Source organism: Danio rerio, chromosome 12, assembly GCF_052040795.2.
Source record: "Danio rerio strain M-AB ecotype USA chromosome 12, GRCz13ab, whole genome shotgun sequence".
NCBI lineage: Eukaryota > Metazoa > Chordata > Actinopteri > Cypriniformes > Danionidae > Danio > Danio rerio.
The window spans coordinates 50,671,764-50,690,734 of NC_141032.1; the positions used below are offsets into that span (position 1 = coordinate 50,671,764).

General features: G+C 37.5%; 1 protein-coding gene across 13 annotated transcripts; it reads left to right on the forward strand.

Moving 5' to 3' along the window:
• Positions 1 to 134: 134 nt before the first annotated feature.
• On the forward strand, positions 135 to 18,909 carry star2 (steroidogenic acute regulatory protein 2). Of its 13 annotated transcripts, none has more exons than XM_087277084.1 (8): positions 135 to 228; positions 3,584 to 3,874; positions 7,079 to 7,177; positions 7,740 to 7,858; positions 8,660 to 8,818; positions 13,798 to 13,982; positions 15,123 to 15,216; positions 17,156 to 18,909. In XM_087277084.1, the coding sequence occupies exons 2-8, from the start codon at positions 3,811 to 3,813 to the stop codon at positions 17,255 to 17,257; spliced, it is 822 nt and encodes a 273-aa protein (XP_087133210.1). In that variant the 5' UTR covers positions 135 to 228; positions 3,584 to 3,810; the 3' UTR covers positions 17,258 to 18,909. The 13 variants fall into 13 exon arrangements, with proteins under 13 accessions (XP_087133210.1, XP_087133217.1, XP_087133218.1 ...); XM_087277091.1 differs by lacking the exon at positions 135 to 228 and having other exon boundaries at positions 3,598 to 3,874; positions 8,663 to 8,818; positions 17,156 to 18,029; positions 18,136 to 18,909; XM_087277092.1 differs by lacking the exon at positions 135 to 228 and having other exon boundaries at positions 3,598 to 3,874; positions 8,663 to 8,818; positions 17,156 to 17,977; positions 18,410 to 18,909.
• Positions 18,910 to 18,971: the final 62 nt, after the last annotated feature.

Sequence of the window (18,971 nt, forward strand, 5' to 3'; positions counted from 1 at the left end):
CTCGTTCCTCCTTAGCGCAAACACAACAGCAGTCTGGTGAGAAATCTCTGTAGATGGATGGCATTTCATGTCACGTTCAGCCTTATAATCTTAAAATGTGAGCAAATTTTGCTGTTCTGTCATCACCTTAAGGGGGCCACAAACCAGAAGCGCCGCTTCACATTACGCTATAGAGAATCATTCAAACATCTGATGTCAGCTGCAGATGTGAATGAATGGCAGAAGAAAGTAGTTCCTCATACAAAAGGGTTTTAAACTTTCTGTGTTTGATTTTCTTTTTTATGTAAAAGATTGTGCCGTCGAACTGTTGTATAAACGCAATATCACACGAGTAGCAGTGCGCTATGGCTGTATATCAGCGCTGCCTGCAGCCTCGTGCTAACGCACACCTCCCACCAGTGCTGATATACAGCCATAGAACACTGCTACTCGTGTGATATTGCTCATATATATATATACTTTAAAGTAATTACGCTGGGGGTCACAATCAATGAAAAAAATGAAAGGCTGATGGCTTTTTATTTGCATGTTGTTGTTTCATTTTTAATGTAACTATCATTTTTTATATTCTATAGGTCATGTATAAAATATGGTTATTCTAATGGTTTAATAAAATTAATTTGATTTTTTCAAATCACCAAGCGACCCCCCCCCCCCCCACCCACCTCCTTATTGTTCCCGAGGGGGCAGAGCTAGCCCGCGAACTAAGCGGGTGCTTAGGGCCCCGTGGCCACCAGGGGGCCCCCAAGAGTGCTTGAAATTATTGTGTGACTTTGGTTTTAGTTTGTTGAGTTGTGGATTAGTGGTGGGACAAAATATATGCCTATTTATAGTGTTATTTCTGAGCGCGATACATACTCAGGCGCCAAGATATTTACCTAAATGTACAAAAGATCTGATTTAATTAATCTGTTTTCAATACCGACTGCAGCAGGGGTCCGTTCTTCGTACCTCGCTTAAATGATCTAAGATGATTTGGCAGATCCTGGATCTGTTCATCTTGATAACTGATCTCTCGCTAATTTGGTTCTTCAAACAAGTTGGCGAATCAGATTAGAATGTCTGGATGAACTGATCTGAGATCGCTGCGTGTGTTGTTAAGGACAGATCTATCGATCCTCGAAATCATGATCAGCAATGCAACGATTGGCTGACGGCACAGCAGCGTAATGACATCATCTGATTAATATTCAATTATCCATGTGAGCAAAATTACATCACATTAGCAGTAAACGGCTTGTTAAATATGACACGCAGTAACTTCACATTTGTTGTGAGCTGCAGCTTTACACTTTCATTTGTCAAGACAAGAGTATTCATCATGTATTTCAATGCAAATCAATGTATTTAGTTCTACATTTAGAAAAGATTTTCTTTATTATAGAAGCCGTTTTTTTAATTGGTGTAAAGAATAACTGGTTGTTTCCAAAAACATTTTGATATTGGTAAAGGCGTCTGAAACTTTTGTGAAGCATCAAATCACCGGGATATTAACTGTCAAAACATGTTTATGACTGCATAAATGTATTATTGCTTTTAAAAAAAGTCACATATTGTGCATTTCTATTATACACAATTTGTACTAAAGCGATCTAAAAAGTTCATATCAATAAGTTTTCTCTGTGCACCACCAGGTGGCAGTCTTTGTATTTTCATTTCGAGGGTGCAGATTGCATACGTTTTATTAATATGTAAAACTTTATTTATTTTATTAATGACTATAACTTTATATATATAGTTAAAAACTACTATTTTCCCAAGTGTATATAACTTTTACTGTAAGAAAATATCAGAATTCGGAACATACTTTCTGTATTATCTTTGCTTGAACTGAGCCGATCTAATCCTGTTTATATGATTTGAACCTGCTGCCTATCAGGTTTGACCTAGCAGATCTGTTGCCATGACAACAACTCTCGGATCAGCTTTGAAGAACGAAACGATCCTGGATCGTGTCAAATCGTCAATATCCAAATCCAGCTAACTGAGTAATCCACGTACGAAGAACGGACCCCAGATAACCGCTTTAGCTACAGTACACCCAACCGCCACAAGGTGGCGCTTCCCATAATGGCGGATCATAAGACATACACCAGCGTCATGTAAACCACTGATTGAGCCATTGCAATGGTGAATATCTCAGGCATACAGACACATTCTTCTGTCCAAGCTGAGCCAATGTATTTGTGTGTTTCAGACATCCAGCTCCCCTGAATTTGCCACTAGTTTCTTTCTAACAGACGCGCTTTCACTTCGCTATATCGCTCGCGTGTGCCCGCGGCCAGTGCAACTTCTTATGTGCTCAAACTTTTTAACTCCGCCAAAAGCAGTGCCCGGAACAGCAGCAAAATGCTTTTTCATGAACTTGGTGATAAAAAAAATAAGCTTCTGATTTATACAATTGACAGTTGGTAAATACACTGCAAAAATGATTTTCTTATAGTTTTTGTGTGATTTTTAGTCCAAATATCTAAAAATTCTTAAACCAATAAACATTTTCTAGAAGGATTTTTAGTCAAAATTATGTGGACTTTTCATTTAAAAAAGCTCAATAATCTGCGTTTTAGGTTTTAAATAAGATTATTTTACTGATCTCATTGGCAGATAAATTTGTTTTCCAAAAAAAAAAAACTCACTTAATTTAGAATTATTTCTGAAAACTGAACAATTTTTGTACGTATTTACTAATTTGATTGATATGCGAGTATGTCTAGAAAATGCTTCCTAATTTAGTTTGATTTTAATTTAAATAGATGTTTTAAGTTATTTGAACTACAATATACAATATGAATTTTTTTCAGTGTTAACATTTATATCCAATTTAAAAATATGTATCTTTATTGTCACTATGTTTGACTGTTTGCCAGCGTCTTGTGCCTGAATAATAATAAAAATAAGTTTCTGCCAGCCCATATTAATGTTTTGTGTCTAATTATTTAGATTTGTGGCAAGTAGTCATATAAAATGTTGGATCAATAGGAAGTTGTTTCTGCAGAATAATATTTAGAATTGTCTTAAAACATATATTTTATGATGTAAGCAACACAGCTACAGCGAATAAAATCGATAATGTGTGTTTTAAATTTATAGTGTGCGAATTATCAAGGATTGACGATAATTTGTCTTGTTGTTTGCACCAAAGGGGCCCCAAATAAAATCCTGCTTAGGCCTTGGGCCGGCCCTGCGAGGGGGGGTCCTTACCCTCACTTTGGGAACCACTGAGTTAGGTGAAGCACAAATGAACAGCAACAGGTGATGACACCCAGGCGTCTGTAGCTCCGCCCTCTTATGAAAACGGCACAATCTGATTTGAATTTAAAGCGACAGTCACCAAAACACCATGATTAGGATCAAAGCCCAAAAGGGTCAGTTTCAGAGAGTTGGAGCACCTTATCTGTGTGCTGTTTCACTACACACTCAAGGGAAAGATCTCAATTCAACTCAACTGTATTTCTAAAGCACTTGCAAGCATCCCCTGTGGGTACTAAAGTGCAATAAAACAAAATATATACAAGCATGCAACCAGCTCAAAACATCTCAAACATTATTTAAAGCTGAATAATAAGTATGTATTCCTCTGCAGACCTCTGAAACATCTCCAAAGTAGGAGTGTGTGCTCCAGCTTTTATCAGCCTCTGAGAGCAGATTTCTCCTCCTGCTGCTGCTGAATGTGTCCTTGTGTCGAGCTGAACTCAGGCTATCTCAGAAACAGAGCTCTTATCTTCACTTCTGTCCTTCAGCCGCTCTATAAAGCTGTCCCTCGTCCTCCTGCTGTCCGCCGTCTCCATCTCCTCCATCTTCATCTTCATCATGCTGCCGGCCGTCCTCAAGCTCTGCTGTGGGATCTCCTATCCTCATGTGCGCAGTATGGCAGGTAATGCTGATTATATACATACAGTTGGAGTCAAAATTATTGTGAAGTTTCTCTCTGTTTTTACATATTTCCCAAATGATGTTGAACAGATTCAGGATATTTTCACAGTTTTTCCTATAATATTTTTTCTTCTGGAGAAAGTCTTATTTGTTTTATTTCGGCTATAAATAAAAGCTGATTTTAATTTTTCAAAGCCATTTTAAGGTCAATATTATTAGCCCCTTAAGCAAGTATTATGTGCTGTCATCATGGCAAAGATAAAATAAATCAGTTATTAGAAATGAATCATTATGTGATGAAATGTATTGAAGAAATCTGCTCTCTGTTAAACAGAAATTAAGGTAAAGATATACTCGTATATAGCAAACATGCATATACAATAAAGCAATGCACAAAGTATTTTTTATTCTTATAACTGTTACTGTAATCTTTACTGCAGCTCAGGTCAATACTGTAATAAATGTGTGCATACATCAGCAATTAATCACCAGAAAAACATTTAATGCCAGCATAGGGCCTAAAATACTGTATGTCATCATAATTATTATTAATATTATCAATTACAGTTTTTCTCAACTGCTTTGGCTCAATCCTTGATTGAAATCATTGTTTAGATCTCTGAACAATTAGCTTATTCACTTCAGAGTGGCATTTCTTATTGATCTATGCCAATTGCAAATGCTTTGGCACATCATGTGTGCAAACAGTACGTGCATCTGTCTGTAGTTTGGACAAAAACTAATTGCATATGGCTTGTTGATCAGAACTGAAGTCAATTCTCATTTACAGTTTTTTCTCAGTGGCTTTGGTGCATTTGTCTCTACACTATTTACATTTGCACAACAGTTCAGGCATTTCTCAGAACAATTAGTCATTTGTGTACATCCTAGTAGCAGTTTCTCATTCCTTCCAACAAATTGAGAATGCTTTCGGACATGCATCAAGTGCTCAAGAAGTCATGTCAGTCAGAATGAACTGAACTTGTGAATGCTGAATATTCACTCCAAATAAAACTAAAAGTCCTTAATTCATTAATGGAGTCATTACATTGAACTAGTGGTCAAAATCTGTCAAGCAAATGCTATATATATTTAAAAAATTTTAATATTAAATATATATATATATTTATTTGATGCATGTCCAAAAGCATTTGCAATTTGTCAAGCAAATTTTATATATTAAAAAAATTTATATATACATATATGTATGTGTGTGTGTGTATATGTATATATATATATATATATATATATATATATATATATATATATATATATATATATATATATATATATATATATATATATATATGTATGTGTGTATATATATATGTATGTGTGTATATATATATATATATATATATATATATATATATATATATATATATATATATATATATATATACATATATATGTATGTATGTATGTATATGTATATATATATATATATATATATATATATATATATATATATATATATATATATATATATATATATATATATATATATATATATATATATATATATATATAATTTTTTATATATATAAAATTTGCTTGACAAATTGCGAATGCTTTTGGACATGCATCAAATAAATATATATACATTTATTTATTTATTTATTTGTTTATTTAATTATTTTTTAAACATGTTTATTTAAGGTTATCAAAATGATTATACAATGTGCTTTTACAGACATAGTTAAAGGCAAGTTTTACAAAAATGTGCAATGAGTTGTAGAAATTATAGTAATCCTTACTAATAAGCCAGCAGATAGATGGAAAAAAAGGGAAACATCATATCATCCATAAGTATATTGGCAACCAATTAGTCATATAGTCTCTGGAAAGGCACATAAAACTAAACATATATTTTCCTCATCACAGCACATTCCTATAATGTAGACATGTCATTTGAAAAAAGAACCCTAGAACAGAACAAAAGAAATTAAAAACCAACAACAAAAGTAACAAACAACAAAAGACCATTCCCTGAGCCTCCGACAACCCTCCTCCACAAAAAAAGCTAATTGACACACAAAACCATTTCGGTCCCACTTTATATTACAGTTTTTCTCAGTGGCTTTGCTGCATTTCTCTCAACACTATTTACATTTGCACAACAGTTCAGGCATTTCTCAAAACAATCAGTCATTTGTGCACATCATAGTAGCAGTTTCTCATTCCTTCCAACAAATTGCGAATGCTTTCAGACATGCATCAACTGCTTTCATAAAACTCTCTGCTGTTTAGAACATTATCATCTGCTTATGTCATGTCAGTCAAAATGAACTCAACTTTTGCTGAATAGTCACTCCATATAAAACTAACAGTCCTCATTTCATTACTGGAGTCATTACATACAAAAATGTTGAACTTGTTGTCAAAATCTGTCAAGCAAATTTTATAAAACAAATTTAAATCTTTACTTTCCTGAAAATGTCTTTAAAATTGAACAATTTGATGAATGATTTCCAGACCTGTGTGTGTTGTAGGCTCAGTTCCAATATGTTCTGCAGTATTGTCTACAGTTGTGCACAGCTCTACCCAGAGGAAGTGTATGTTTGTTGTAAATAAGGGTGTGATTATTATTTTGCACAGCGCTGTGAATAAATTAGGATTGTAAAGAGCAAATGCAGTAAACATGTGAAACATACATATTTAGTGTCTTGTACTCAGACACCTCACTAAATGCAGTGATGTCTGACTTTACTGTAGTTTTCTAATGGCTGTGCAGATAGTATATAGAGCTGTATTGAGCATTTACAGGAAGTGTCACCAACATCTGACTGTTTTTGCACTGAAAAAATGTCCAGAGTAAAGTGTCATAATGAAAACATAACAGCCATTTGACTATCTTGTTCATAAACAATGGTGTCAGGACTTTTCATCTTGATGGCACTGAAACTTTCATTGACATCAATACTTGCTTTTGAGAAATGAGCTCTCCATTTTGAGCAAGTGACATGCTCAGATTGACAGACAGACAGACAGACAGAGATGGATGGATGGATGGATAGATAGATAGATAGATAGATAGATAGATAGATAGATAGATAGATAGATAGAAAGATAGATAGATAGATAGATAGATTGATTGATTGATTGATTGATTGATTGATTGATTGATTGATTGATTGATTGATTGATTGATTGATTGATCTGTGTGAGGGTGTGTGTTATATCTGTGTGTGTGTGTGTTCTCCAGGTCTGCAGCGTGCAGCTCTCGCAGTGTTTGGTCAGGAGTTCAGACTTCTGCAGAACAGATTCAGCTTTCCTGCACGCAGCTCCATCAGACACACACACAGTGAGCAGCATTACTTATTATCTGTGTGTTTGTCTCTGAAAACAAATTCCTCATGTGTGTAAATGAATATACCTGCAAGTGTAAATATACCTGCTATGAAGCTCTTTCTGTGACACGGTGGCCTCATAGCAAGAAGGTCACTGGTTCGAGCCTCGGCTGGGTCAGCCTGTGTTTCTGTTTGCATGTTCTCCCCTTGTTGGTGTGGGTTTCCTCTGGGTGCTCCGGTTTCCCCCACAGTCCAAACACTTGTGCTATAGGGGAATTGATTAACTTCATTGGCCGTAGTGTATGTGTGTGTGAGAATGAGTGTGTATGGGTGTTTCCCAATACTGGGTTGCAGCTGGAAGGACATCCGCTGTGTAAAACAAATGCTGGATAAGTTGGCGGTTCATTCTGCTGTGGCGACCCCTGATTAATAAAGAGACTGAGCCAAAGGACAATGAATGAATGAATAAAGCTCTTCTGATCCTCTGATCTGATCTTAAATGTGATGTTTTTTGCAGTAACTGTGGTAAATGCTGAAGTGTGTGTGTGTGTGTGTGTGTGTGTGTGTGTGTTTCAGGATCAGCAGCTCTGGCAGATGAAGATGATGTGTTTTATCAGAAGCAGGGAGAAGCGGCTCTGAATGAAGCTCTGCAGATCGTGGAGAACAGAGACGGCTGGACACTGGAGACGGCGGAGGTGAAACACACTCCTCAATGTTAATATACGTTTACATACAACTATTATTTTGTAAGGGGCAGTACGGTGGCTCAGAGGCTAGCACTGTGGCCTCACAGCAAGAAGGTCTCTGGTTTAAGTCCCAGCTGGGTCAGTTGGTGTTTCTGTGTGGAGTTTGCATGTTCTCCCCGTGTTGGCGTGGGTTTACTCCGGGTGCTCCGGTTTACTCCACAGTCCAAACACATGCGCTATAGGGGAATTGATGAACTACATTGACCATAGTGTATGAGTGTGAATGAGTGTGTATGGGTGTTTTCCAGTACTGGGTTGTGGCTGGAACTATGAATATGCGGTTAATTCCCCTGTGGCGACCCCTGATGAGTAAAGGGACTAAGCCGAAGGAAAATGAATGAATGAATATTATATTATCGCATGAAAAATACTCACTGCCAAGGCAAATTTGAAAACATATGCACTTATCTGAGTACAATAAACCAACACAATCTCACGGCAATTCGTAACTTTTTGATTTAGTAGCTAATTCGTTTGAATTCGTGCAATCTAATTCATACAATTTAGTACGATTTGCTCATCACCCAATGACGCTTGGGGTTAGGGGTGGGGTTAGGTGCCACGCCTCCTTTTTAAAATCGTACAATTTCGTACCGCTAAACTCGTATGAATTCGCATGAATTAGCCTCTAAACTGGCAAAACGTAAAATACTTACGTTTTCTCCTGAGCCTTATCTGATAAGAAAAACTGCACATCTGCAATTCTTCATATGTATACACAGCTAATGCTGAATGTCTTCTTCCCTTCAGAAGAACGGAGATGTGATCTATAGTAAAGTCCTGACGGGGAACAGGAAGGTTTTCCGCCTGGAGGCTGATCTGGACGCGACTGCAGATGAACTGCATGACATTTTGTTCTTCAGGGTGGAGGAGATGCATGAGTGGAACCCCAGCATCAGACGCATCACGGTCAGACTCTTTATCATTAGTATATCACTTTAAAAAAAACTAAAATGAAGTTTTCAGGGTTCCCATCACACCTGTCAACATTGGGATGTGAAAATAAGGCATATGCCCACCATAATAAGGGATTCCCCCAATCCCTATATATTATAAAACAATTATAATAAAATAAATATACACATTAGCAGTAAATACATTAGCAAACAGTTCAGCTTATTAAAATTAATAGCTATTATAATGAAATAGAACTAAGCTGTCAAATCTCATTAGCCGTTTCTCTACTGTATAACTCACACATTCTGATTAAAGAGCAGCCAATGAATCTCTCATTTATTTAGATTTTTTTTTTACATTAAATAATAGGTGTCACTTTAAAAATGCACACATCTAACATTATAATGAAAGCATTTGACTGCTTTCCTTTACTGTTTTCCTTTTATGCTCATTTAAGACGAAATTAGTTGTGTTTGGAAAAACACCAAGATCGACATCCTTATACGTTATCAGGCCCGGATTGGCTAATTGGGAGGACCGGGAGAATTCCCGGTGTGCCGGTCCGTTTTTTGGCCGTGGGGGCCGGTGTCCCTAGCTCCAGAATCTGTTGCTCCCAGCAGTCACACTTTTTAAATTAATTAATTTATTTACTTGACCACAGTCTTCTTACTCATTATTTTACCACAGCTCTGCTCTTTTCAAATATGACCAGCCTGCAGGTTAATGATATTAAAACTTAGATGAGTTATTTCTAATTATACAATTGTTGTGGTCCAGTGGTTAGCATGCTAGATTACAACGCTGCTGACCCGGGTTTGATCCTCGTCTGAGTATGGTATTTGTTTTTTCATTTTTATTGTTAAGACATATAATACTGTAAGGGTTGTAGAACATTTGAAGTTCTAAAGCAGCTGTTTTCTCAAAAAAAGACGTGATAGTGTAATTAGAAACTGAATTGGAAATGACCTTATTTTAATATCGTCAGTCATGAACTGAGGTGGGCCGGTCCGAGGCTTGAAACTCTAGGGCTGAAAAAGAGTCCCACTCCGGCCCTGTACGTTATTATCATTAATTATGTGTGTATGTCTGTTTAAACACGCACCCAAAAGCCAGACTTTCTCTCCGGTTCAAATCGTGTGTACAGAATCCGTTTGGGAAACAGCGTCTGTTTATTTCCCTATGGAGCTCGTCAGCTGACAGTCACGCACTGCTATATGACTGTTTCGAGGATTGTATAGGAGGGGCGACGGGACCTGTAATCTAAAGGAAATGGAATCGCGCCAATTTTAACATTTATTTATAAGTTCTTTCATTCCTAAACAAAGCAAAAGCACAGAAGACTCACGTTTTAAGCAAGGGGCGACCCCTGGTGGTTCGGCGGTATGGGTTGCGTATAGGGAGGCTCGGCTGTTCAAAGAAAGACTGAAAACAGGGGAGAAATACGGGAAAATGCCTTTATGGGATGATAACGGGATGGAACAGTAAAATATAGGAGAATCCCGGGAAAAACGGGAGGGTTACCGCTATGGTTCCCACTCTAAGCCAAATGTGCTGTATGAGGGGTTACATCCGGTGAAAGGTTCCACAGCAAATCGTTCATTTCTTAATTAGAGTTTTTGTCTTGTTTCTTGTCAAAATATCAAGTAATTCTTAAATCAAGAAGTATTTTCCATTTCTCAATTCCAAGAACGCAGAGAATGGACTTGCGTTCTTGTGAAGACCGGTTTTGCCAGGTCACATCAGAAGAACGAACTCGGGAGACCACGAGAACAGAAAACGATTACTGCAACTCTCTACTAGCCGGGCTTCCAGCTGACTCTATCAATTCTCTTCAGCTGCTCCAGAACGCAGCAGCACGAGTGGTCTTTAATGAAGCTAAAAGAGCACATGTCACTCCGCTGCTCATCCGTTTGCACTGGCTGCCAGTTGCTGCTCGCATCAAACTCAAAGCTCTGATGTTTGCCTACAAAGCGACTTCTGGCTTTGCTCCTTCTTATCTGCTCTCACTTCTGCAGATGTATGTGCCCTCCAGAAACTTGCGTTCTGTGAATGAACGTCGCCTCGTGGTTCCATCCCAAAGAGGGAAGAAATCACTTTCCCGAACTCTCGCATTCAATCTGCCCAGTTGGTGGAATGAACTCCCTAACTGCATCAGAACGGCAGAGTCACTCGATGTCTTCAAGAAACCACTAAAAACTCAACTATTTAGTCTCCACTTCACTTCCTAATCTGCAATTGCCTCTCTGGATATCTGTACCCAAAAAAAAAAAAAAAAGTACTAATACTTTCCTTCTTGGACTTTACACACCTGAAACTCGCCTACAGCACTTATTCATTGTTGCTCTTATAATTGTATAAGTTGCTTCCTTGTCCTCATTTGTAAGTCGCTTTGGATAAAAGCGTCTGCTAAATGACTAAATGTAAATGTAAAACGCGTGCTTTGAGAAATGAGATGCTGAGTTCTTCCTGATGGTCACATGACCTTCACACATTTTTAATGGAAACTTAAACATTACAGCATTTATACAACCATTTATTGTTTTTCCCCCTTTCAAAATATATATTCTGCATAAAAACACTATAAATATGCGCTGCACTATATAAATAAAACAGGTTTTAATATGAAATTCAGCAAATAAACACCCTTAATGTGTTTATTCCTTTATTAAGATGTTCATGGTAATTTTTACTTTCACCATGTCATTAAGGGGAAACTCCTCAGATAAATAAGTCAAATTTCTGACCTTTATTAATAAACCTACTGTATATAAAATGCTGCGCTTCCCACCTCCAGTCGCAATGACTTCTGGGACTTCTAGAGTGAGTGCGGTACTCAAGTCTGCATCGGTGCGTCCTCGATATCAAGAACACATCTGTGAACTTCCACACGTCCTCCGTTCTTGTGGTCTTGAAATATTGCAACTGAACTTTGGCAAATGATGATGCCGTAACACGAGGACGCAAGACCGCTGAAGAACGCATATTGAGAAACAGCCACTGTGTTGTTTTAATAAATAATGAGTCAAACTTAAGTACTTTTTTAAATTTAAACAAGCAAAATAATCTGCCAATAGTGTAAGTGAAATAATAATAGTAATTCCTTACATTTATATAGCGCTTTCTGAACACTCAAGGTGCTTTACACACATTGGGGGGAATCTCCTCGTCCAGCAACAGTGTGCAGCATCCACCTGGATGAGGCGACAGCAGCCATATTGCACCAGACAGCACACTACACACCAGCTGATTGGTGGAGAGGAGATAGAGTGATAAAGCCAGTAATGATATGGGGAGGTTTAGGAGGCCATGATGGATGGAGGCCAGTGGCCAAATTTCCCAGGGGTGAAACCCCTACTCTTTTTTTTTTAACGACCACAGAGAGTCAGGACCTCGATTTAGCATCTCATCTGAAAGACAGCGCTTACCTGCTTGTTAAGTGTGACGTCACGCGAAGCGGCTTCCGGGTCCAAGCGCTCTATTCAACTGAAAGGGGAGACTCATGAAATGATAATAATAAACGTTTACAAAGCAATTTAATACTTTCTAAAATCCCGATGGCAGTATATATGTCCATGCCTAATATCCGATGGCCAGAAAGTCATTCATTGTTTTATAAATTGTTACATTTTTGGTATTTGTTACGCAGCAAGCCCAGAGATTGTTGTGTACACTATGACTTTATGTAAAATTAACTTTAATGTGTGATCGGAATAAAACGAATCATAAACGAATGATTTCTCCACTCAAATGAATGGCGGCTTGGACCTGGAAACAGTATTACATACGTCACAAACACGTCGCCACTTAACAGGCGGACTGAGCAGTATAGAGTCCCCTTCACTATACTGGGGTGTTAAGACCCACACAGACCACAGGTTGAGCGCCCTCTGCTGGCCTCACTAACACCACTTCTGGCAGCAACCTGGCTTTCCCATGTGGTCTCCTATCCAGGTACTGACCGGGCGCAGCGTAGCTTTAGTGGGCGACCATGTGAGGGTTGCAGAGAGCTAGCTGGTGGGTCAGAGTTAGAGTTAGGGTTAGGGTTAGAGTTAGAATTTAATCTAGGGATTAAGCTAGTTTTTTTTTTTCTTTTGAATTAAGATAATAAACCTGTTTTAACAAATTTTTATCTGTTTTTATTAATTAATTCATTTTCTTTTTGGCTTAGTCCCTTTATTAATCTGGGATTGCCACAGCGGGATGAACCGCCAACTCATCCAGCACTTTTTACACAGCGGATGCCAATCCAGCTGCAACCCAGCACTGGAAAGCAATCTGTTTTTAATATTTTTTTATTTGTTTTTTGTTTTTATGTTCTCGTTTCTTTTATTCTTGTTTATGTAAAGCACTTTGAATTACCATTGTGTACGAAGTGTGCTATACAAAAAAAAAAAATTGCCTTGCTTATATTTTTCACCCCATTGGCAGATTATTTAGCTATCTATCTATTTGTTTATATTCTCTCCATTAGGGAAAAATATTTTTAACACAGGAGGGTGAATAATTTAGACATCAACTCTGTAAATATTGAATCTAGATATTATATATTAATATAGTGATTTCATGACATGTTGCTAATGTTACATCGTGCATTTGAAAAACATTTGGGTTTCACTTTATTATGATGGCTCATTCGAGTATTAGTAGACTGTCTGCTTAACATCTGCTGATACTGCTCTTTCAACAGACATTTAACTGACTTTAAGAGACTTTGCAAGTACATGTCAACTTACACTAAGTCTACTGATAATCTAATGAGAATTAGTTGGCATGTAGATGCAATTAAACTTAAATTTAACAAACAGACCATCAAAATAAAGTGATAACATTTGTTACAGCATGAGGAAATATTTTGTTGTATTAAAAGTAAATAATAATCTACTGTGCTCTTTTCCACTTGATGTAGTTTCTCTCTGAAGTGTTGTCAACACATAAACTCACAGAATGTAGTGTTGATCCTGTAAATATGATCTTCTTAACACACGTCGCAGGTTCTGAAACACGTGGGGGGAAACACCTTGGTAACGCACGAAGTGTCAGCGGAAACTGCGGGGAACCTCATTGGCCAGCGGGATTTCCTGAGCGTCAGACATTCGTCCAAGAGCGAATCATGTGTTTATCTGGGAGGAGCTGCGACGCGGTTTGAGTCTCTGCCACCACAGCCGGGCTTCGTCAGGTAAACAGTGCATACTTTAATAGTGTACTAACAGTGTAGTATCCTTTACTGTTTACTATAGTGAACTGTGGTGTATTGTAATATAATATACCTTATAGTTTTAGGAAACAACAATCATTGGTCATCTGTTTATATTACTATAGTTGTTGTGTTACCATAGCAACTGTAGAATGCCCACAACAGATCAGTTACTATAGTTGTTATGTTACCATAGCAACTGTAGAATGCCCACAACAGATCAGTTACTATAGTTGTTGTGTTACCATAGCAACTGTAGAATGCCCACAACAGATCAGTTACTATAGTTGTTGTGTTACCATAGCAACTGTAGAATGCCCACAACAGATCAATTACTATAGTTGTTGTGTTACCATAGCAACTGTAGAATGCCCACAACAGATCAATTACTATAGTTGTTGTGTTACCATAGCAACTGTAGAATGCCCACAACAGATCAGTTACTATAGTTGTTGTGTTACCATAGCAGCTGTAGAATCACCACAACAGATCAATTACTATAGTTGTTACCATAGCAACTGTAGAATCCCCACAACAGATAAATTACTATAGTTGTTGTGTTACCATAGCAACTGTAGAAACACCACAACAGATCAATTACAATAGTTGTTGTGTTACCATAGCAACTGTAGAATCACCACAACAGATCAATTACTATAGTTGTTACCATAGCAACTGTAGAATCCCCACAACAGATCAATTCAAGCAGCTGCTTTACTGTGTACTGTACGCTATATATTTACTTTACAATTATTGGTTCAAAACCACAAATGTTTTATTGTAAAATCTTTTTTTTTTCACTTTTTTTTTTTTTGCACACTGCCCAAATCCAGCAATTCAGTGTGTTACCAGGGATTTATCCAAGATAAAGGACAGCCTTTCCCAAAAATCAATGATCATTTTCTCCCTTCAGCCTCAATCCAATTAGATTTTTAAGCCAAAACACACAGGTGAACAGGGTAAGATGTATTAACACACACACACAGGTTCTGGTCGATGAAACTGGACTGAATTTAATTTGTGCTGAACTCTTGCTATAATTGAACATAATCTGCAGTGATTGAGTCTATAAATGTGTGTGTATGTTTGTGTGTGTGTGTGTGCGTGCGTGCGTGTGTGTAGGGCTGAAGATGGACCGACCTGCATCATCCTACAGCCACTTCAGGATGCTCCGCACCGCAGCCGCTTCACCTGGCTGCTCAACATGGACGTCAAGGTACAAGACATGACATCCCCCCAAAATTCACTCTCAAAACTCAACATCAGAGGAACTTTTCTTTTAATCCATTGTTTGAAGAACCCTCCTGTTGACGTACAGGTCACCTGCGCACCAATTTAACAGCAGAAAAAAAAGATTATGTTGAAATTTGGTGACTTTTCTAAAATTACTCCAATAAAATAGTAATCTTTTATTTTGTTTGTTTTCATGAGGGCTGATCTCATTTAGTTGTTTTTTAAGCTCGATTTTGAACCTCTAACACCATTATTACATAAACTATAGATACAGTGCAACCAGAGAGTATTGACAGCGCTTCTCTTTTCCCACATGTTTTTATGTTAAAGCCTTATTCCAGAATGGATTAAGTTGATTGATTTCCTCAACATTCTACACACAATCCCCCATAATGACAATGTGAACAAAGAGTTTTTTAATCGTTGCAAATTTATTAAAAATAAAAAAGCTGATAAATCAGATGTACATCAGTGTTACAGCCTTTGCTTAACACTTTGTTGATGCACCTTTGGCAGTGATTACAGCCTCAAGTCTTCTTAAATATGACGCCACAAGCTCTGCTCACCTGTCTTTGGGAATTTCTGCCCGTTCCTCTTTGCAGGACATCTCAAGGTAATCAGGTTGGATGGAAAGTGATGGCGTACAGCCATTTTCAGATCTCTCTAGAGATGTTCAATAGGATTTAGGTCTGGGCTCTAGCTGGGCCACTCAAGCACATTCCCCGAGTTGTTGTTGTGCCGCTCCATTGATATTTTGGCGGTGTGCTTTGGGTCATTGTCCTGCTGGCAGATGAAGCGTCGCCCCAGTCTGAGGTGGAGAGCACTCTTGTGCAGGTCTTCATTCAAGATGTCTCTGTACATCGCTGCATTCATCTTTCCCTCTATCCTGACTAGTCTTCCAGTTCCTGCTGCTGAAACACATCCCCACAGCATGATGCCAACACCACCATGCTTCACTGTAGGGATGCTGTTAGCCTGCTGATGAGCGCCGCCTGCTGTTCTCCAAACGTAACGCCTGGCGTTCACTCCAAACAGTTCAGTTTGAGTCTCATCAGAGCAGAGAGTTCAGTTTCTGATGCTCTGAGAGTCCTTCAGATGGCAAACTCCAGGCGGGGAGTGTCTTCCGTCTGGCGGCTCTGCCATACAGATGCCTGATTGGTGGATTGCTGCACAGATGGTTGTCCTTCTGTAAGGTTCTCCTCTCTCCCCAGAAGAACGCTGGAGCTCAGACAGAGTGACCATCAGGTTATTGATCACCTCCCTGACTCTTCTCCCCTGATCACTCAGCTTAGATGGCCGGCCAGCTCTAGGAGGAGTCCTGGTGGTTAAACATCTTCCACTGATTGATGATGGAGGCCGCTGTGCTCATTGGAACTTTTTAGAGCAGCAGAAATGTTTCTGTATCCTTCCCCAACCTTGTGCCTCCAGACAATCCTGGTTTGGAGGTCTACAGACAATCCCTTTGTCCTCATGCTTGGTTTGTGCTTTGTCATGCACTGTCAACCCTGGGCCCTTATATAGACAGGTGTAGCCTTTTCAGATCATGTTCATCAGCTGAATTGAGCACAGGTGAACTCCAATGAAGCTGCTGAGACATCTCCAGAATGATCAGTGGAGACAGAATGGACATGAGTGTACCAAAGGCTGTGAATACTGATGTACATCTGATTTTACAGCTTTTTATGTTTCATAAATTTGCAACAATTTCAAAAACTCTTTGTTCACATTGTCATTATGGGGGATTGTGTGTAGAATGTTGAGGAAATCAATCCATTCTGGAATAAGGCTGTAACATAAAACATACTCTCCAGATGGTGGACTGGAAACAAGACAAAAACTGCATGAAAATAAATCATGTTTCCCCAGTGCAGTGCAGTAACAGTGTTGTGTTGTGTTAATCTGAAGGTGTTTTGTGTTTTCAGGGTTGGCTTCCACAGTCTCTGGTGAACAAAGCTCTTCCTCGAGCACAGGTGGACTTTACTAAACACCTGCGTCGCCGACTGGCTGAAAACAACAGCAGATGAAGCTTCTGACCACGCTGACGCCAATCAATGATATAGGAAAACACACACACGCAACATACACCTCAGTGCAGAGACGCTACCTAGAAACCACATTAAAAAACACACACACATTAAATAAATCAATTTGAAGTCAATTGACTGCCTTAATGTAAAAAATAACATATATTCATGCTTTTTTTTTATTTACACCTTTATTTTACAAGGAAATCCTCTTGAGATTTGTCATTTAATTTTCAAGAGTGTCTTGGATAAACAAAACAAACACAAAACATCAAATTCAATATTTATTGATCACATACAGAGTCATACACAGCATGATATGCAGTGAAACGCTGACACAACCACTCATAACCTTAAAATTATAACAACTAAAATCATAATAATAATAACAATAAATCATGGGGAAAATTATTAGTTTTGCAATATTTAAAGAGCTTAAAAATAAACTATATAAAGGGAGGTAAAATATGTGGTTAAAAAGTGTAAAAAATATAAAGGAACTATTAGTACAGACAGAAACAGACAACATATTAAAATTAATTAATGCAAAATACAATTTAAATGAACATTATTTTATGGTTAAAGCCAGATTTATTCGCCCCTTTGAAGTCTTTTTCTTTTTAAATATTTCCCAAATGATGTTGAACAGATTCAGGAAATTTTCACAGTATGTCTGATAATATTTGTTCTTCTGGAGAAAGTCTTATTTGTTTTATTTTGGCTAGAATAAAAGCAGTTTTTAATTTTTAATAATTTAACGTCAATATTATTAGCCCCCTTAAGATATTTTTTTCAATAGTATACAGAACAAACTGGGAAAAAATAAACAGGGGAGCTAATAATTATACTGTATATACAGTTGAAGTCAGAATTATTAGCTCCCCTATTTATTTTTTCCCCCCAAAAATTTTTTTCCTAATCATAATAGTTTTAATAACTCATCTCTAATCACTGGTTTATTTTCTCTTTGCCATGATGACAGTGAATAATATTAGACTAGATATTCTTCAAGACACTAGTGTTCAGCTTAAAGAGACATTTAAAGGCTTCACTAGGGTAATTAGGGTAACTAGGCAGGTTAGGGGAATTAGGCAAGTCATTGTATAATGATGGTTTGTGCTGTACTCTATTGAAAAAATATATAGCTTAAAGGGGCTAATAATATTGTCTTTAAAATGGTGTTTAAAAAATTAATAACTGCTTTTATTCTAGCCGAAATAAAACAAATAAGACTTTCTCCAGAAGAAAAAATATTATCAGACATACTGTGAATATTTCCTGAATCTGTTAAACATTATTTGGGAAATATTTAACAAAGAAACTAAATTCAAAGGGGGCTAATAATTCTGACTTTAACTGTATTTGTTTATATATCCAAACAAACTTTTATTTTGGATGTGATTAATCGTTAATCTTTCCCCAGCCCTAATTCTATTATAATAATTTTTTGTGTTATTTTGGCGGTCAAACAGAAGTCAAAAGTTCAACATCAGATGGATTCATGAATTATTTCTGATGTGTTTTTTGTGTGTGGTTTTGACATGGAGTGTCTGAAGGGAAACAGAATAAACTCAAGGAAGAAAGCAGAAAATCAGCCACTAGTGAAATTGATCTGACCTTCTGAAATGACAATAAAGAGATTTTTCACTGCACTTTCAGTCTATATTGTCTTTCTGCTTCATGTCCATCATTGTATTTTGTCTGGAAGAGAAAC

What these genes read in the sequence shown, in the direction of transcription:
- star2 (XM_087277084.1), top strand. Translation starts at nt 3,811, where the DNA reads ATGCTGCCGGCCGTCCTCAAGCTCTGCTGTGGGATCTCCTATCCTCAT. An exon ending in GGACACTGGAGACGGCGGAG is followed by an intron (nt 7,859 to 8,659) that starts GTGAAACACACT and finishes TCTTCCCTTCAG; the next exon opens with AAGAACGGAGATGTGATCTA. An exon ending in CCACAGCCGGGCTTCGTCAG is followed by an intron (nt 13,983 to 15,122) that starts GTAAACAGTGCA and finishes GCGTGTGTGTAG; the next exon opens with GGCTGAAGATGGACCGACCT.